The sequence below is a fragment of the Dipodomys merriami genome, unplaced genomic scaffold, assembly GCF_024711535.1.
Source record: "Dipodomys merriami isolate MVZ:Mamm:240054 unplaced genomic scaffold, mDipMer1.0.p SCAF_1541, whole genome shotgun sequence".
NCBI classification, from domain to species: domain Eukaryota; kingdom Metazoa; phylum Chordata; class Mammalia; order Rodentia; family Heteromyidae; genus Dipodomys; species Dipodomys merriami.
The window spans coordinates 18,880-39,683 of NW_027202873.1; the positions used below are offsets into that span (position 1 = coordinate 18,880).

General features: G+C 53.4%; 1 protein-coding gene and 1 long non-coding RNA gene across 2 annotated transcripts; one reads left to right on the forward strand and one right to left on the reverse strand.

The window, feature by feature from the left end:
• The first annotated feature begins 235 nt into the window (after positions 1-235).
• LOC138827362 (uncharacterized) lies at positions 236-5,734 on the forward strand. Its single transcript, XR_011372052.1, has 3 exons — positions 236-332; positions 2,759-2,935; positions 4,682-5,734. It is a non-coding gene; the product is annotated as an uncharacterized lncRNA (long non-coding RNA).
• Positions 5,735-11,687: 5,953 nt separating this feature from the next.
• LOC138827364 (uncharacterized) lies at positions 11,688-19,095 on the reverse strand. Its single transcript, XM_070022903.1, is given in 5 exon segments — positions 11,688-13,641; positions 15,260-15,315; positions 15,317-15,520; positions 18,641-18,839; positions 18,890-19,095. Coding segments are annotated over 5 exon segments (2,619 nt in total).
• Positions 19,096-20,804: the final 1,709 nt, after the last annotated feature.

Genomic DNA, 20,804 nt, shown 5'->3' on the forward strand with positions numbered 1-20,804 from the left:
GATAAGGAATTGGGTTTGACTGCCATCTTGTCTTCATGGAGAAGGAGGAGGAAGTCCCGCCTCCAGGTGATGGGCGTGCCTGAATGCCTAGAGGCGGGGGGGGGGGGGGGGGGGGGGGGGGGGCGGGCCCTGGGGTGATAGGTTCCTGGGCCTGTCAATCCTGTGCTTTGACCTCATGAGACACTTGAGTTTGCTCTGACCCTGACCCTGACTCTCTTTTGCCCCAGACCAGCTCAGATGCCATGATGCCAGGCCTTGGTATCCTGCCTCCCCGCTCCCCTCCAGTCAACATGGAAGCCCACCTTGGTCCTCCATTGGAACTGATGCGCTTGGTTGGTATTGTTTTTCTGCTCTTTCTTTCCTCTTCTGCTCTCCTGGCTCAGTTGTCTGACAGTGTTCAGTGGTTTTTTTTTGGGGGGGGTCCACAGGTTTTTATGACAGGGGTCCACTTGCACACACCAAGCACACACCAGCTTTCCCAAGGAAGACTCCCAATTCAACCTCCCAAAATGTGGCTTCTCTGACCCTCCCCGTTCTCTCTGTGGTGTGTGTTGGCCTCTGTGTATCTCTGTCTCTGTCTCTGTCTCTCTGTCTGTCTGTCTGTCTGTCTCTCTCTGGTGTGTCTGCCTCTCTGGTTTTGTCTTTCTCTCTCTGTCTCTTTTTCTGTTTCTCGCTCTGTCTCTTACTTTACCTTTCTGTGTCTGTCTGCTTGTCTGTCTGTCTGTCTGTCTGTCTTCTCTCTCTCACTGCAAGGACATTGGAGCTCGCATCTCTTGAGGGTTTGGCGATGTCCTTTCCTGAGAAATGGCTTCTCAGCAGAATTCCCCCCTCCACACACACACACACACACCCTTGACCCTCACGTCTGCCATGGGCTTAAGGAAGCAGCTATTTGTGCACATGAAATGAGCAGTGGCCTATGGGCAGAGAGGCCATAATGGTTATGCCATGCTTACCCAGCACCCTGGATGGCTCGGTTATGCATACAACCGATGGACAGACTTAGCATGCGCCACTTCCCCTCGGCCACGCGCCCACCTTCTCTCTCCAGACCCACACGCTTCTCCTGCCCACCCCCCTCTACCCTCCCATCCCCCCGCAGGGACTCAAGTGACAAAACATGGGTCTCTATGTTCCATTGTCTGGAAAAGCTGCATTATCTGGAATCAGGTAAGTGGAAAACCATTCGTTGATGTGCGTGCATGTGTGTGTGTGTGTGTGTGTGCACCAGTACTGGGGCTTTGCATTCGACATGAGCCTCACGCTCTTGCTTAGCTTCTTCAGCTCAAGGCTGCCCCTCTACCCCTTGAGCCACAGCTCCACTTCCAGCTTTTGGCTGGTTCACGGGTGATAAGAGTCTCACGGACTTCCCTGCCCTGGTGTTGGCTTTGAACCGCGATCCTCAGATCCCAGCCCTCCTGAGTAGCTGGGATTCCAGGCGTGAGCCACCGGTGGTGGCCCGTCGAAGCGTTTGATGTGGGGGATGAGTTTGACCATTGCTAAGATGGCCCGGCTCTTGGGTGAGAAAGGTTGAAAGTTCAGTGCACCCCATCTTGGTGACGGACACCCAGAATCCTGGCTCGCCTAGCAGAGAAGGCTACATGCACTCAATTCCTAGGCTCTCCTCTCTGCCTCCCCACACCCACTTCGTTTTCTCCTTTATAAATGTGATTATTTATTGAGCGGAGTCAATTGGGAACCGAGCAGGTTATTGGCTTCTGACCCAGCCCTGAAAAATCATTCTTTTTCCATTTCTTGAAGCAGGTGGTAGAGCAAGAACTTATTTTTAACTATCTCACCAAGCTTAATACGTCTTCTCTTCTGGTAGAAATGTCAGGCCGTGGTCTCCGCTCCCGGTCACTTCACGTTTCCATGGGGATGAGTCACAACCATCACCAGCCCCCCGCTGCTCTAACACGACCCCGACCCATGTCCAAAGTGCGTCTCCTGTAAGAACTCTCAAATCAAAGCTGGCACCAGTAGCTCACGCCTGTAATCCCAGCTACTCAGAAGGCTCACATCTGAGGATCGAGGTTCAAAGCCAACCCCAGGCAGGGAAGTCCCTGAGATTCTTGTCTCTAATTAACTACTCAGAAAAAGCCAGAAGTGATACCATGGTTCAAGTAGTAGAGCGCTAGCCTTGAGCATAAAAAGGCTCAGGGACAGTACCCAGGCCCTGAGTTCAAGCCCCACAATGGTAAAAATAAAAAATTCCTTTACCCTCAGGCACTGGTGGCTCACACCTGTTGTCCTGGCTCCTCAGGAGGCTGAGATCGGAGGATCATGGTTCGAAGCCAGCTAGGGCCAGAAAGTCTGTGAGGCTCTTATCTCCAATGAATCAGCAAAAGTAAAAATAAGTAAATAAAAATCCAGAAGGCCAGTCTCCAGCGGAAAACCTCAAGGACAGCATCTAGGCCCTGAGTTCAAGCCTCAGGACCAGTACACACACACACCACACACACATTCTTTCTTCTCTCTTGTCAGTCATGGGACTTGAACTCTGGGCCTGGGCGCTGTTCCTCAGCTTGTTTAGCTCAAAGCAAGCGCCCTACCACTTGAGCCACAGCGCCACTTCCAGGTTTCTCTGTGTATGTGGTGCTGAGGAATCGAACCCAGGGCCTCATGCATGCGAGGCAAGCGCTCTACCACTGAGCCACCTTCCCAGCCCTCCTGCCCCATTCTTCAACCAAGTTTTCAACCTGAACTAAACTTCAAGGAAGAATTCTCGCTTGTAATCCATGTATGGTCTGAAACATAGTCATAGACCGACAGAGAGAGGGATCCCAGAATGACCCACAGAACCTTTGGCACGACAAGGCAAGAATTCTTTCTTGGTGCTGGAGATGACGAATGGAGGACCGGAAGACGCAGGGTTTGTCCCCAGCTCCCACACATGGAGATGAGCTCAGAAGAGAATGTCAACCCCGTTGCACGGGTAAGATGTCTGGTAACCAATGCTGTAGGATCTCTGGGCCCTCAAGGCACCAGACCAACCAATGGCATGGCGCAGAGCAGGGGGAGGGAGGGGCCAGCTCACTCTACCAGCAACAGACACGGCGTCCATTTCCTCAAGATGCCAAGAAACTCATGTCTTACTCAGTGATCTTCAGTACAACCTTTCTCTGTCTCTGTCTCTCTATCTCTGTGTGCCTTTTTTTTTTTGCCAGTCCTGGGGCTTGAACTCAGGGCCTGAGTACTGTCCCTGAGCCTTTTTATGCTCAAGGCTAGTGCTCTACCACTTGAGCCACAGCGCCACTTGGCTTTTTCTGTGTATGTGGTACTGAGGAATCGAACCCGGGGCTTCAGGCTTGCAAGGGGAGTGCTCTACCACTAAGCGACATTCCCAGACCTTCTCAGTGTGTCTGTCTCTGTTTATGTCTTTCTCTGTGTCTCTATGTATGTCTCTCTCTGTGTGTCTGTGTCTCTATCTGCCTGTCTTTCTCTCTTTCTCTCCATCTCTCCAGACCGGCTTGTCTAAAAGTCTGCCAAGTGTCCTCAGAGCTCAAGCTGTTACTATTTTGGGGGTACAGACAAGGGCCAGGAGGAGGAATCTTTGGACCCTGGGAATTTAAATGTCCCTTTAAAATGAAATATGAAGGAAGTTTTATGGACCCATAAAAGAATAAAAGTCATTGAATCTATGGGTCCAGCCATATCAAACTGAAAGATTATCGCTATCAATTTTTATTAAGTTTTTAGAGAGAGAAAGACAGAGAGAGAAAGGATTTGTATTATACTTCTATACACACTATACTTGGCCATCTCTGGGTTACATATCTAGTATCTGAGAATGCTCTCCACTTACATCTGTCTGTCCATTCATCCATTTATCCATCCACTCATCGATCTACCCAACCACCCACTGATCCATCATCTACATCTCCATTCAACCATCACTGATTCAGCTAGCCATCAATCCACCTACTCACCCATCTACCTACCCAAGCATCCATCATCCATCCATTATCTGTCCATCATCCATCACTCACTCATCCATCTTATCTAACCATCTAGTCTCAATCCATCATCCATCCACGTATCAGTAATCCATCATCAGCCATCCCTTCCATCATTCATCTATCCATCATCCCTCCATCCTTCAATTCATCCATTTGTCCACACACCCATCCATCCATCCTTCAATTCATCCATTTGTCCACACACCCACCCACCCATCATCCATCCAACCACCTATCCATCATCCATCTGTCATCCCTTCATCCATCCAGCATCTACCATCCATCCATCATCCATCCATCCATCTATCCATCCATCATCCATCTATCCACCCATCATTCATCACCTCCATCCATCTGTCCATCTGTTCATCCAACCAGCTATGTATGTATCATTCACCCATCAGCCAGCCAGCCAGCCATGTGACCATCCCACATCCCATCAACGGAAATCACCTGCTCGGTACCAGGCCACACTTGATTTCTGAGGGGACAACTACCCACACGCCAAACTACCCCCATCAAGTAAATGTTCTTGAAATCCGTCCCCCCCCCAATGGTGGAACCTTTCACAGGAGGAACCTCTTAGAAGGATGTCTGGTCACCGTGGGGGAAGCCCTTGAGTGGGACCCTCGGGCCTGACCCCTCCTCTTCCTCTCTCTTCCACATCCGGGCCTTTGGGTGAACCGCCCACCTCCTCAATGAACTCCCACCATGATATACAGCCTCGCCACAGACCCCAGCACAACAGACGGACTGGACACAGACTGAAGCTTCCCAAACTCGGAACCGCAATGAACCTTCGCTCTCTTCAACCTTCCCTGCTCATCAGGTGCTCTGTTATTGTCCTGGAAAGTCAAATGGCATGCGGATGTGGCCTCACCCGTCTCTTCACTGCGGGCCCACGGCTTGAACTTGCCTTTTCCTCCTCCAGACCCCCACACCTCCCCCACCCCAACAAGGGGCTTCTCTCTCTCGGAGGCCTGGGGTCACAGGACCCTGGGAAAGCAGCAAGGAATTGCTTGGGCACCAGTGAAAAATCCCCGAGCAGCCAGGCTGCCATGTTGCTATGGTAACAAACCCCCCCCCCAGTGATGCATCCCAGTTGCTAAGCAACCACAGAGCTGCTCCTGCATCCCAGGGGACCAGAGTTGACGAGGGGAAAGTTCATCTTTGCCTCTCGGCCAAGAAGGAAGTTGTAATGGGGTGATAGTCGTTCATTTGGTAACCTCGCCTGGAATCTGGGCTCTGGCATTCATAGCCGAAGGCCAGTACTAAATAAGTATACGTAATCGAATCTGAGAAGCTTCCCGAACACTGAGCCCCAAAGGCAGTGAGACCAGTAAAGTCTAAGCTTGTTTTTCTGCTGGTTTTTTTTTGTTGTTGTTTTCTTTTTAATTCCTGTGGCCAGCTATCTCTGAGTCAGGGACAGTGAGATCCCACCAGAGAGATGATTAGCAAGGTGCACACAGAATTGGAGGAGAGCAACTCGGGGTCCTCAACACAAATCACAACCCGACCCCAATTCAAAAGAAATAAACCCCGCCCCACCCCCAAAAAATTCAGAAGATAAGGAGGTATACATCCTAACAACAGACCTCACAGATGTTTCAAGAACATTCCAGAGGCAGTGGTGGCTCTCACCGGTAATCCCAGCCAAGTAGAAGGTTAAGATCAGGAGGATTGAGGTTCTGGGCCAGCTGGACAGAATAGTGCAGTGAGACCCCATCTCAAGGGAATTAGTGGGGTGTGGTGGCGCCTACCTCATGCTGGCTACCGTGGGGGAGCAAATAATAAACAAATAAAAGAGATTGCTGGGCACCGGCGGCTCAAGCCTGCTTTTCTCAGGAAAAGTCTGTGAGACTTTTTGTTTTGTTGTTGGCTGTGAGGCCTGAACTCTGGGCCTGGGCGCTGTCCCTCAGCTCTTCAGTTCAAGGCTAGCGCTCTACCGCTTGAGCCACAGCACCACTTCTGGCTTTTTCTGATTATATGGTGCTGAGGAATCAAACTGAGGGCCTCATGCATGCAAGGCAAGCACTCTACCACTGAGCCACCTTCCCAGCCCCTCCATGAGACTCTCATCTCCAAGAAACCACCAGAAAACTGGGAGTGGCGCTGTGGCTCAAGTGGTAGAGTGCTTGCCTTGAGCTGAAGAGCTCATGGACAGCGCCCAGGCCCTGAGTTCAAGCCCCACGATCAACAAAAGAGGAGATTGTGGTCCAAGAGCATGTCTGGACAATGCAAACCAAGTGTTGATTGGCTCCTGCCTGTCATCCTAGCTACTCAGGAGGCTGAGATCTGAGGATCACAGTTGGAAGCCAGCCCAGGCAGGAAAGTCCATGAGACTTTTATCCCCAATGAACCACTCAAAAGCCAGAAATGGAGCTGTGACTCAAATGGTAAAGTGCTAACCTTGAGCACAAAAGCTCAGGGACAGCACCCAGGCCCTGAGTTCAAATCCCAGGACCAGCACACACACACACACACACACACACACAGAGTAGGACAATAGATGGGAACTCAACACATTATTCTACTTATTACATTTGAAATAGACCATAATTTTTTAAAATAACTTTGCAAAACAAGATCTTGAAGAACATCCCTAACCAACACTACTCATTGTCTCTACTCTACGCTGGACGCCCTTTCCATTCGCTTGGAAGGCATCAGTCACACAACCAAGATCTCTGACTGTGTGGAGCTTCCGTTTGGGCAAGGAGAAAAGGACTAAGGATGACAAACAGCCAAACAGATGAGCCAGCCTATTAGCAGCACTCCATCCCACCCCCAAAAGACAGAGAACAGGGGCATCCTGGGAGCCCGAGAGAGGCCGGGGGCTGACGGTGAACGCTGAGTGTTGATGTGATTGGACAAAGAGTGGATGGAGAAGAAGATGAGGAGGTGAGGGTCTGGGGATCGTTGTGCCTGGAAAGGGTAAAGCTCATGGTAGAGGTCACGAGGCAGGATGGTCTCCATGCTATAGTTGAGCAATCTCCCAGGAGTCCAGTATAGCCAAAGCCAACTGTGTGTGTGTGTGTGTGTGTGTGTGTGTGTGTGTGTGTGTGTGTGTGTGTGTGTGTGTAGAGAACGGGTCTGAGTTTGGAGGGAAAAGATCAGAGAATGGGTGGCCCTTGTGCATCACCCTGTTGGGCTTCTTGCGATGTTTGTGTGTTGGGTTTTTTTTTTTTTGTCAATGATGGGACTTGAACTCAGGGCCTGGGCGCTGTCCCTGAGCCTCTTTGTGCTCAAGGCAAACACCCTACCACTTTGAGCCACAGCGCCACTGCCGGTTTTTTGAGTGGTTCATGGGAGATGAGAGTCTCATGGGGACTTTCCTGCCTGGGCTGGCTTTGAACCACGATCATCAGATCTCAGCCTCCTGAGTAGCTGGGATGACAGGCGTGAGCCACCAGCGCCCGGCTTGTGATGGTTTTTACCCCGTGTGGAATGAGGGCTAAGCCAAACAGAGATGGAACCCAAAACCTTAGAAAGAAAGGGAGAAACAACTTCCTGTCAGATGCCATTTGTCTCCACTCTGCTCCTCTTCCTTGGGGCGTGGCGGGGCTCCTTTATTCAATTTCCATTTTGATATGGCTTTTAGAACCCGGCTGTGGATTTTTATCTGTTTTCCTTTTTTCCCCAGAAGAACAAGCAGCCGAATGGATACAGGGTCTCGGCCTTCACATTCTCACTTTTGTCATTAAAATAATAATGATAACAAATCTCCATACAGTAAATTGTGTCTTCAAGAAGCAAACAAAGAGCTGAGTAAGCAGGGCACTGGTGGTTCACACCTGTCATCCTAGCTACTCAGGAAGCCGAGATCTGAGGATCACGGTTCGAAGCCAGCCCAGGCAGGAAAGTCCGTGAGACTCTGAAATACAATAAACTACTCAGAAAAAGCCAGGAGTGGCGCCGTGGCTCAAGTGGTAGCGTGCTAGCCTTCAATGAACAACAACAACAACAAAAAGAGCTCAGGGACAGCACTCAAGCCCTGAGTTCAAGTCCTAGGACCACCACCACAACAATAAGAACGAAAAAGAAACAAATCAGCCACCCCCCCCAAACACACAGCTTGTGGCAGGGATGGGGCAGAAGCAGGAGGGGGGGGAAGAGGAGAGGAGGAGGAGGAGGAGGGGGAGGAGGGGGAGGAGGAGGAGGTGGCAGAGGAGGAGGAGGGGGAGGAGGAGGGGGAGGAGGGGGAGGAGGAGGAGGAGGAGGAGCAGGAGGAGGAGGCGGAGGCGGCCCAGGAAGAGATGCTGGTGGTGATTGTCATATAGGACATGGAGAAACATCCCTTGCGAATTATTATTATTTTTTTTGCCAGTCCTGGGGCTTGAACTCAGGGCCTGGGCACTGTCCTTGAGCTTCTTTTGCTCAAGGCTAGCACTCTACCACTTGAGCCACAGCGCCACTTCTGGCTTTTCTGTGTATGTGGTGCTGAGGAATCGAACCCAGGGCTTCATGCATGCTAGGCCAGCACTCTACCACTGAGCCACCTTCCCAGCCCCTCCCTGAGAATTCTTAGAACCCCTAAACTAGGCCATGGGGTGAGGGGGTGAGGCTTTCAAGTGCTGCCATTCATAAGACTCAAGACCAAGCCAGCTGGTCATGGGATCTCAACCCGGTAACGGTGCCATGCCTCTCTAGAACATTCTAGAACTTTTTAGAACCTTCTAGAATTTTCCAGAACTTTTCTAGGAGGTGTGGTAGTCACCAGTGCCCTGCTGCTGCTGCCGCCGCCGCCACCATCTCAGGACATCTAGGCACTGCAGCTAGGGGTGCTGATTTCAACTGCTGTCTAAATGTCTCCCCCATTTCCCAGCCCCACTGTGACTGTGGGTAAAAAAAAAAATGGTTTTCTGAGGGGCATGTGGGCTGATGAACACCGAGACTGAGCCTTCCTTTCTCCCTCAAAAGTCATTCCCTAAGACTGAGAGCAGGGTGGGTCCCCAGGATAGAATAAGAAATAGGAAATAGAGCAAATGAATGCTGGGTAGGCAAATAATACCCCTTATCTGTCATTATTATTAGTTGAACAGCAGATTTTTTTTTTTTGCTTGTCCTGGGGCTTGAACTCCAGGCCTGGATGATGTCCCCAAGCTTCTTTTGCTCAAGGCTGGCACTCTACCACTTGAGCCACAGCACCACTTCTGGCTTCTTCTGAATAGTTGATTGGAGATAAGAGTCTCATGGACTTTCCTGCCCCGGCTGGCTTTGAACCATGAGCCTCAGATCTCAGCCTCCTGGGTAGCTGGGATGACAGGCGTGAGCCGCCAGGACCTGGCTCCTTTTGCTTTTCCTCCCTTCTCTTTTCTTTTTGGTTATACTGGGGTTTGAACTCAGGGTCCTGTGTTTGCTTGGCTTGTTTGCTCAGTTGGTGCTTTGCCACTTGAGCCATGCTTGCAGTTCCATTTTTTTTGCTGGTGATTTTTAGAGATAAGATTCTCATGGACTTTTTTTTTTCAGTCCCAAGTTGGCTTCGAACTTTGAACCTCCAGATCTCAGCCTCCTGAGTAGCTACAATGGCAGGGGTGAGCCACCCATGCCAGGCTCCTATACAGTCTAAAGAACCCACCATAATAATCCTTTGACCACCTGCTTGAGACATGACCTCACTTTGGAGGTGCAAGTGGCCTTTGCCTCTGTACCTCAGGCCTTTGGCAGTCAGTCTGCACCCGGGTTTTACAACAAGCACCCCATCCTGCATGGAATCGTATCTACTGTAGTCTGAATGAGTTTCCTGGGCTCATCACGGAAATCTCCTCTTCCCTAAATATGGCCTGGTAACCATAGCAACCAGAATGATCTTTTCAGGAAGAGAGAAAGAAAAAAAAAACTCTGAGAGTGAAAATCATTTTCTCAAATCAATGAACAGAGGAAATACATTGGTGCTGGGTTTTTGCAATTGTTTTGTTCTTTGTTTTGCCAGTCCTGGCACTCCGACCCGGGGCCTGAGCACTGTCCCTGAGATTTTTCACTCAAGACCAGTGCTCTACTGCTTGAGCCACAGCTCCACTTCCCACTTTTTGGTGGTTCCTTGGAGAGAAGAGTCTCACAGACTTTCCTGCCCAGGCTGGCTTTGAACCATGATGATCAGATCTCAGCCTCCTGAGTTGCTGGGATTACAGGCGTGAGCCACTGGTGCCTAACTTTTGTTTTTTTGTTTTTTGGGGTTTTTTTTGGTCAGTTGTGGGGCTTGAACTCTGGGCCTGGGCGCTGTCCCTCAGCTCTTCAGCTCAAGGCCAGCGCTCTGTCATTTGAACCACAGCGCCACTTTGGGTTTTCTGAGTGGTTTATTGGAGATAAGAGTCTCATGAGCTTTCTTGCCCGAGCTGGCTTTGAACCACGATCCTCAGATCTCAGCCTCCTGGGGAGCTGGGATGACAGGCGTGAGCCACCAGTGCCCGGCTTGGCACGTGTCTTATGCTGAGTCTCAGGGTCTGAGATCCATGTTCTGTGTAAATTTAGGGCAGGACTTCGCTATCAGTGAAGCTCATTAAGCTCATTACAATTCAAGGCCAAAGTCGGGCAGCTGTGATTCACACCCGTCATCCTTTCTACTCAGGAGGCTGAGATCTGAGGATCGTAGTTCCCAGGCAGGAAAATCCTGGTGACTCTTATCTCCCTCCAGTAAACTATCTCCCAGAAAAAAAAAAAAAAGCCAGAACTAAATTTGTGGCTTGAGTGGTAGAGTGCTTACCTTGAACTAAAGAAGCTCAAGGCCAGTGCCCAGATCCTGAGTTCAAGCCCCAGGACTGGCACACACACATACACACACACACACACACACACACACACACACACACACACACACACAATGAACCAACAGACAGAATCACACGAAGGCAGCGCTACTCAGATGGCCTCTTACTCATGATGCCCGACCCCAGGGCATTGACACCTGCCTTCCTAGCTTTTCCTCTTTGGAGTCTTAAAAGCCTGAAACTCGCCAGGCAGGGAGGGGTGGGAGGCTGGTTGCTTCTGTTGTCTGATCCAGGCCAGCGTTTCCAGCTGGAGCCAGAGCCAGGGGCCAGCCTCTCCTGGCCCAGTGATCATGGCGTGTTCTCCATCACCGTCCAGATTCCAACCCTGAAACTCACCCAATCTGATCAAGTCTCCTGTGTGTGTGTGTGTGATCACAAGACCCTCAGGAGATGAGCCCCTGGCTTCCCACCTGTCACGCTAGCTACTGTGGAGGCTGAGAGGGGGAGGATCGCAATTCAAAGCCAGCCTGGGCGGGAAAGTCTGCGTAGACCCAGCTGCAAGGAACCACCCAGAAATGGGAAGTGGTGCTGTGTGGCTCCAGGGGTCGAGCACCATCTCTGAGCAGAAACAACCAGATGCAAAGGAGCGTGCTCGGGGCCTGAGATCACACGCCGGGCGTGGTGCAAACACACACACACACACACACACTCCATTGAACAAAGTCTGCACACGGCCATCTCGCAGTGCAGGAGGTTTATTGGGCTCACGGTGGTGGAGGTGTGCACGCGATCGCCGGCTCCATTGCTGTGGGAGGAGGAGGAGGAAACCCACCCACCCCAGGCCCAATCTCGGGGACCCCCACCCTGCCCCACAGGGCCCCACGCAGACCCCCAATTCCAGGGGATCAGCAGGCCGGGCCGGGCCTCGAACCCCCCCCCGTCCCTTCCTCCTGCTCAGCCTGGATCCGAACTCGCGGCCTGCAGGGTTGCACCTGCGGGCTTCACCTCCGGGGGGACGGGCTCAGCGTGAGCCCCGGGGGCGCCGGGCCCTGCGGGGGGAGGCCGGGGGGCCGTCCTCGGAGGACGGGGAGGAGTCGTGGTCGGAGGACGGGGAGGAGTCGTCGTCGGAGGAGGAGGACGGGGAGGAGTCATCGTGAGAGACCGCGATGAAGCGGACCTGACTCCAAGGGAGCAGCCCTCCATTCCCACGTCCAGCACACTGCGCCCTGGACGCGGGCGCCGAGCGCGCCGCCGCAGATGGCGTAGGCGGAGACCGGGTAGACAGGCATGGCGTAGATGACGCAGACGGCGTACATGACGCAGACAGCGTAGATAACGCAGATGGCGTAGATGACGCAGACGGCGTAGACACAGAAGATGTAGACGTAGATGAGATGGATGAAATTGTACGCATAGAAGACCAGTAAGGATGAGGGTAATTGACGGAGTAGAGGGGCCTGGATGGAGATGATTGAGACGTGTGCGTAGGCATAGCAGACGCAGAAGACATAGACGTAAATGGCGTAGATGAGGCAGGTGGCGTAGATGAGGCAGGTGGCGTAGATGAGGCAGATGGCGTAGATGAGGCAGATGGCGTAGATGACGCAGACGGCATAGATGACGCAGACGGCGTAGACGTAGACACAGAAGATGTAGACGTAGATGACGTGGATGAAATTGTATGCGTAGAAGACGAGTAAGGATGACCGTAATTGACGTGGAAATTGACGGAGTAGAGGCTTCTGGACGTAGATGATTGAGACGTCATGTGCGTAGGCATAGCAGACGCAGAAGACATAGACGTAAATGGCGTAGATGACGCAGGTGGCGTAGATGAGGCAGGTGGCGTAGATGAGGCAGGTGGCGTAGATGAGGCAGGTGGCGTAGATGACGCAGACGGCGTAGACGTAGACACAGAAGATGTAGACGTAGATGACGTGGATGAAATTGTATGCGTAGAAGACGAGTAAGGATGACCGTAATTGACGGGGAAATTGACGGAGTAGAGGCTTCTGGACGTAGATGATTGAGACGTCGTGTGCGTAGGCATAGCAGACGCAGAAGACATAGACGTAGATGGCGTAGATGGCGTAGATGGCGTAGATGGCGCAGGCGCAGTTGTAGGCCTAGACAATGTCGACCACCAGTGAACAAGGACGATGGTGCAGATGACGAGCACGCAGACGAGCAGCAGAGGCCTCGAGCTCCATGCCGGAGACGTCGTCGTCGACGGAGGAATCATAAGCACAAAAGATGCAGACGTGGCGGCGGAAGGAGACGCCGTGGGCGAGGTTGTAGGCCTCGCCGTGGCCGGCGTGGACGGCACGTAGACGTGCAGGCGGACGGCGACGACGTAGGCCTGGGTGGGGAGGACGGGCGCAGGCGCAGACGGAGAAGTCGGGGAGGGAAGTGTAGTAGACGCAGACGACGACGTGGGCGATGACGTAGCTGCGGTGGGCGCGGCCGCAGCGTCAGGCGCATGCGTGGACGGGGCGGCTGGAGGCGCGGCGGTGTCTGTGGACGCGGGCGCAGGCGCAGACGCAGGCGCAGGCCCAGGCCCTGCGTGCGCAGGCGCAGACCCCGCCGGAGGATGTGGCGGCGCAGGCGCAGACGCGGGCGCAGGCCCAGGCCCCGCGTGCGCAGGCGCAGACCCCGCCGGAGGATGTGGCGGCGCAGGCGCAGACGCGGGCGCAGGCCCAGGCCCCGCGTGCGCAGGCGCAGGCCCCGCCGGAGGACCCTGCGGCGCAGGCGCAGACGCGGGCACACCTGGCCCGGTGGCTGGGGCTGTGGGCTGAGCCGCGGGCATGGATGCAGAGCTGGAGATGCCGGCGCGCTGGGGACGATCGCCGTGGTCTGGGCAGGGCGGCCTGGAGGATTTATACCCCCCGGATGGAGGCGGGGCCGTGGGTGTGAACACGGGCGTGCACAGGGCGGGAGGGCGGGCGGGGACTCGGCCGTAAGGTGTGATCCGAGGCCTGCAGATCGGGAAGCAGGGGGGGGGGTGGAGGGGGACGGACAGACCGACAGACACAAGGAACCACCGAAGGCACAGGCGTCCACGTCTCCACCTCTGCGCGTTCGGGGTTCGGGGTGTGAAGCGTCTCCCTGGCCGGCCTGGACCTCACCAGCCTCCCTGCTCCCCCTGCTGAGTGGCGGAGGGATTACAGGCGTGTGCCACCACAGCTGGGTAGAAAACAGATGCTAAACCTTTCACGGAGACTGAAGAACTGCAGCCCACAAAGCCACCTCTACACGGGACCCTGACACTCAGAGATCCATCCTTCCTTCCTTCCTTCCTTCCTTCCTTCCTTCCTTCCTTCCTTCCTTCCTTCCTCCTTCCTTCCCTCCCTCCCTCCTTCCTTCCTTCCTCCTTCCTTCCCTCCCTCCCTCCTTCCTTCCTTCCTCCCTTCCTTTTCTGGTGCTGGTACTGGCTTGAACACCAGGCAGAGCTCTGTATTTGCATTCTCACATGTGTTTTTTTTTTTTCCCACTTAAAACTGGCACTTTGAGCCGCACCAGACTTCCAGCCTTTTGACTTTCTCATGGACTTTCCTGACCAGGCGGGCTTTGCACTGAGCTCTTCAGCCCTCGGCCTCCTGAATAGCTGGGATTGCAGCCATGAGTCCCCAGCACCCAGCTTCAAAGAGCCGGGTTTGTTTCACCACATGGCTAACATGGAATTCCACGAGCTTTGTAATGACTGAACAGTTGCTCATAAAGGATTTTTTTTTAGGCAGAGTGCTTGAACCTGTGCGCAGAGCAGTTGAGAGAAAATGGGGAGGCTATGTATGAATGAATGCGTGTCTTTCTCTCGAGATCTGGTTCTTCCCCTTTGAGGACTGGGTTCATTAGCATGAGAACCCCTCAACGCTGTCCATATTCTATCCCTGAAACCGACCAAATGTGATCAAGTCTCATGTTGGTCACAAGAACCTAAGGAGATAAACCAGTGGCTTTCTGCCTGTCATCCTAGCTACTCAGGAAGCTGAGACCTGGGGATGGCTATTCAAAGCCAGGCTGGGCAGGTTCAAAGCCAGGCTGGGCAGGAAAGTCTGTGAGACTCTGCTCTTCAGGGACCATCAAGAAGTGGGAAGTGGACTGGGGCGCAGGTGGCGCAGAGCACCAGCCTTGAGCAAAACACCAGCAGGACAATGCTGAGACCCTGAGTTCACACCCCAAGCCTGGTTCACACTCTACAGCGAAGTCTGGACACGCTCATCTCGCAATGCAGAAGGTTTATTGGGCTCACAGTGGTGGAGATTGCACGCGATCGCCGGCTCCATTGCTGGGTGAGGCAGGTCGGGTGGTGGAGGAGGAGGAAACCCACCCACCCCAGGCTGGTCACAGCAGACAGGGGACAGGCTGGGGTCCCACACCCCCTGTCCCTGGTTCCCAACTCGTGGCCTACAAGATCGCACCGGTGGACGACGCCCAAGGAATCCAGGCAGGAGGTATAGACGACTTAGAAGGAACTAATACGTAGAAGACGTAGATGCAGGCGATGGAGATGAAAGTCTACGTGTATTAGTTGTATAGATGGGGCGGATGGGGTAGAGAGAACGACGCAAATGGCGTAGAGTAGGCATAGTATACGCAGAATGCGTAGACAAAGGCGTAGTAGACGCCGAAGACATAGACGTAGATGACGTAGACATAGACGGGCCTAAGCGGCGTAGACGACGGAGGCGTAGTGGACGCAGAAGACGTAGACGTGGCCACCAGGGACGCAGAATCAGGCGCATGCGTGGATGGAGCCATCGACGTGGGAGTGGACGGTGCGGGCCCCAGACCCAGGCAGCTGTGGCTGTGGACATGGACACCAGTGTGGGTTGGGACGTGTAGGTCAGCATGGAACTACCAGGAAATGGGAAGTGGAGCCGGGGCTCAGGGGTAGGGTGCGGGCTGTGAGCAGAGCAAGCAGAAGAGCAATAGTCAGGCCCCGAGTTCAAACCCAAGCCTGGCCCCTGGGCTCTGGCCACACACACAGGCCCATTACCAAGGAAGGAAGGGAAGCTCTGAGTGTCGGGGTTCCCGTGGGGAAGGGGGGGGGTCATCTCTAACCTAGGCCGACATTGTGGGGCTCCAGCTCTTCCATCTCCCGGGAAGGTTTAGCCACCTGCTTTCTGTCCATCCAGGTGTGGTGGCTCACGCCCATCATCCCTCCACCACACAGCAGGTGGAGGAGGGAGGGATTGTGAGTTGGAGGCCCGCCAGGGAGACTCTCAAACCCAAAACCCCGAAAAGTGATGTCTGCTTTTTCAAAGATCCACCCCCAAACAGGGGAGATGCAGATTTAGAAGTGTTTCTCTTTGCTGGATCTTTGTGATCCCAAGTCTGTCTGTCTGTCTCTCCCCACCTCCACCCCCTCCTCTCTCCTCTGAGGTCTCCCTCCCCCTTCCCTCCCCTCCCCTCTCCCCTAACTAGGGTTGGAATCCAGGCCTGAGCCCTACTCCTTGGGCCACACCCTACTCCTATGCCCCCAACTGCAGTCCCGTCCTGTGCACGCCCGTGTTCACACCAACGACCACACCCATCACCTCCACACAAACACGGCTTCCTGCCAGGGGCTCTAGGCTCAGACTGGATTGCTGCTCTCTCCCTCACTCAATGGGGTCCTGTGGGGCATGGTGGGGGCTCCCCGAGATGGTACCCCAACCTGTCCCTCTGTCTTCTGTGACTGGCTCTGGGATGGGTGGGTTTCCTCCTCCTCCACCCTGACTTGCCTCACACAGCAATGGAGCTGGTGATCGTGTGCACACCTCCACCACTGTGAGCCCAATAAACCTTCTGCAGTGCAAGATGACCGTGTCCAGACTTCCAGACTTTGTTAAATGGTGTGTGTGCGTGTGTGTGTGTGTGTGAATATTTGGGTTGAACTCTGGGTTGAACACTGTCCTTGTGCTTTGTTTTTCCTACAACACGAGAGGTTTGAAAGACATGAAAACCTACATCATTTTCTCTAAACCACTCTATGAACAGATTCAATGATTCTGTGTAAAATCCATTTTTTATCACAGGCTGTTGCACTCATTACAACTGTCCTTGAAGTTCACATTTGTGGTGGTGCAATAAGAAAGGGCCATGTTGAAGCCAGGTGCTGGGACTCATGCCTGTAATGGCAGATCTTGAGGCTGAGAGCTGAAATCTCAGTTCAAAGCCTGACTGGGCAGAAAAACCCATCAAAATTCTAATGAACCAGCAAAATGCTGGGGTCTTGTGTGACTCAAAGTGGTAGAGTGCCAGACTTGAGTGGAAAAAAAAAAAAAAGAATGAGAATGCAAATGCAGAACCTTGCCTCTGGTTCTAGACCCCAGTACCAGTACCAGGAAGGAAGAAAGGAAGGTAGGAAGGAAGGAAGGAACAAATGAACGACTGGTATTCTGTTTCTTGGGTTTCACGTATGGAAGTGGGGTCCTATGTAACCTAAGCCGACATTGTGGGGCTCTAGTTCTTCACTCTATGAGTAGTTTAGCAATCTGTTTTCTATCCAGGTGTGGTAGCATACACCTATAATCCCATCATCTCTCAGAGGCCAACCCACACACAGGAGGTTGAGATTTAGAAGTCTTTGGTGTTTTCTTGTGAACTTGGGTCTGTTGGTCTGTCTGTCTCTCTCCATCCCCCCTCTCCTTCTCTCTGTCCTCCTACCCAACTCTCATTCCCATCTCTCTCCCTCCTCCCCCAACTGAACTAGGGCTGGAACACAAGAGTCTGATGCCTGGGCCTGAGTGATTCCATCTTTAAACCAGTAACCACCTTGTGAGATATGAGTTATGGAACTGACCAGCAGCCCTGACCCAGGAGTAACACAAAGAGAAACAATTCTCAGGCAACGAGGGACATAAACAGTCCTTGAAAAAAGCCACGGAATTTCCTCCAGATTCATCAGTTAGACACTGGGTGGCCATGCAGGACATGGTGACCCAGTAGTCAGACAATTCTCATCAGTAACATCTTAACCAATCATGCTTGCCCAGCTTAGCTTGCTTTAAATGTCAACCAATCATGTAATTTCTCATGTAAAAGCTCCTTAAAGATGATTGTTCAATACTATAAAAACTATGCAGATTCTATGCTCGGGGCCTCTTAGCATCACCGGTTACCGAGTATGCGGAGGACCAAGCTTGAGCTTGCAAATAAATTACTCTTTTGCTGTTTGCATTGGTTGTGGTCTCTGAGGGGTCGTTCAGGGGTCTGGGGTTTGAGTCTAACAGATGGGGGCTCGTCCGGGATCCCCCTCATAAGCCCACCCAGACGCCAGATCAGAGAGTCTCAAAGAACGGCCAGTAAGTTAAAGCATTGCTGCTTTATAATTGTCTGTTATCTGTGTTGCCTCCAGGTTTGGTATTGGAGTTGGAAATCTTGTCAGATGCACTATAAGATAACCAACAGGACTGGTGGGAGACATCCCCTGGATCCCCATTTCAGGTAAACTATCCACTAGTGCAGACATTTGGGCCCATCTGTAGTCTGGAACTTTCTGCCTGATAGTTTACAGGGTAAACTGACCACTAGTGCAGACATTTGGGAGAACCACCAAGAAGTGGCAAGTTGATTTGGGCAAAACAAAAGGACAGTGCTCATCCCAGAGTTCAGACCAATTATTGGCTAACACACACACACACACACACACACACACACACACACACACCATATAACAAAGTCTGGACACCATCATCTTGCAATGCAGAAGGTTTATTGGGCTCACAGTGGTGGAGGTGTGCACACATCGCCAGCTCCATTGCTGTGTGAGGCAGGTCGGGTGGAGGAGGAGGAAACCCACCCACCCCAGCCCCAATCTCGGGGAGCCCCACCCTGCCCCACAGGGCCCCGTGGGGTGAGGGGGAGCAGCAGGCCGGGCAGGGCCTCGATCCCTGGCAGCAGGCGGGGTTTGCGCGGAGGTGATGGGAGTCCCGGGCCCTCGACCCCCTGTCCCTTCCTCCTGCCCAGCCTGGATCCGAACTCGTGGCCTACATGATCGCACACGACGTTGTGGACGTAGATGACGTAGACGACGCAGACCCAGAGTCGGGCGCATTGGCAAACGCAGGCGGAGACACAGGTGCCGACGACGGAGGCGCAGGGGACGAAGCTGACGCTGGAGGCCACGCTGCAGGCGGAGCCGAGGTACTCATCCCAGACAGAGGCGTAGTGTACGCAGAAGACGTAGATGCTGTGGACGCAGAGTCAGCCGCATGCGTGTGCGCTGGCTCCGCGGCATACGCTGGCCCCGCTGGGGGCGCAGGCTCAGCTGGGGGCGCAGGCTCCGCTGGGGGCGCAGGCTCCGCTGGGGGCGCAGGCTCCGCTGGGGGCGCAGGCTCTGCTGGGGGCGCAGGCTCCGCTGGGGGCGCAGGCTCCGCTGGGGGCGCAGGCTCCGCAGTGTGCATAGACTCCGCTGCGGACAGGAGCAGGCGTGTGAACAGAGGCATGGCTGAGGCTGAGGCTGAGGCTGAGGCCGGCGGCCGTGGGGGCAAAGCTGGAGACAGCAACAGAGACCTAGAGCTGCAGATGCAGGCGCTGGCGCTGGCTGCGCAGGGCTGCAGGCGCATTTATACTCCCAGGTGCAGGTGTGGCCGTGGGTGTGGCACAGGCCCGCCCAGGGCGGGACCGCAGAGGGCATCAGGACAGAGGTGGGCACAGGAGTGGAGTTCAGGCCTGCAGTTCCAGCCCTAGGCTGGGGGAGGGAGGGGTGTGTGGGAGGGGGAGGGGAAGGATGGGGAGACAGACAGACTGACAGACTCACGAGGTCACACAGAGCCAGCAAAGAGAAAGACTTTTGCATCTCCATCTCAGGGTTTGGGGGGTCTTTTTTAAAAAACAGACATCTTTCTTTCTTTTGGTTTGTGTTCCTAGATTCTCCCTGGCTGGCCTGGAATTCACAATCCTCCTTCCTCCAGCTGCTGAGAGGGGATGGGATTATAGGAGTGTGCCACCACACCTGGGCAGAAAACAGGTGCTAAATCTTTCAGGCACGGGAGAACTGGAGCCACAGAACGTGGACTGAGGGTTAGCAGTACCCCAACTCCAGAAGTGAACCCCAGTCTCAGAAGACTCAAGGATTCCTCCCTTCCTTCTTCCCTTCCTTCTTCCCTTCCTTCCATTCCTGTGCTGGTCCCAGGGCAGGAACTCAGGGCAGGGCCTGGCATTTGATTCTCACTTGGCTTTTCTCACTCCAGCCTCTTGCTTTACGACTTCCAGTTTTGTGCTGCTTTATTAGACTTCCTCATGGACTTTCCTGCTCCGTGAGGCTTTGAACTGAGATCTTCAGCTCTCAGCCTCCTGCACATCAGGGATTAAAGGCATGAGTCCCCATCACCGGGCCTCAATGAGACCATTTTTTAAACCACCTTGGCAAACGTGGAATTCAAGGACCATTGTAATGAGTGCAACAGCCGGCGATAAAGAATGGATTTGTAGGTAGAAAGGTGGAACCTGTTAGTAGAGCAGTTTAGAGAAAATGGGGAAGATGTAAAGCTCTGACCTTGGGGGACAGTGGGGGGTTAGGATCCTGGAGGATCTAACAATAAGTTGAAAGGGCTGGCAGGGAGAACTCTGCCAGATCAAACTGCTACTGACCACCGGCATGTGACACCAGCAAAATCTTAGCCTCAGGCCTTGGCCCAGGGGGTCTGAGCATGGGGAAATCCTGTCAGTCTGAGAGGACGGCCGCGAGGGACTTCTTTCCCTTGCCCCAAGATGACTGGGAATTCTCCTCTACCTTGGAAGGCCCCTGGGTCAACGCTTGCAGGAATCTAAAAGAAAAATCCTCCGGAGGTGAGCGGAGGGGGATCGAGTCCCCTGGCAAGTGAGTGGTGTTGAGATGTCGCCCATTCACTGAGACCTGGTTTTGTCTTTGTGGCCACTTGTTTGTCTTGTTTACTTCAGTGTGTTTTCTGGGGTAGGGAAGTTCTGGGTGAGGGTGGCCAGCTCACTCAGCACACTCTGGATTCAGCTTGCTGAGTGGGAATGGTGCAGAGTTCTGGTAGGGGTAAACTGGGGGCCCATTAGTCCCCAGTTCAACCTTTGGTTGTTGTCTTATCAGGTTCTGTTTTAGAATTGGTACCACTTTTAAATGTGGACCCTTGGTTTTTGTGTTTTTCTGGTTTTTTGTTATTTATTTGGACGTCTCTGGGGGAAT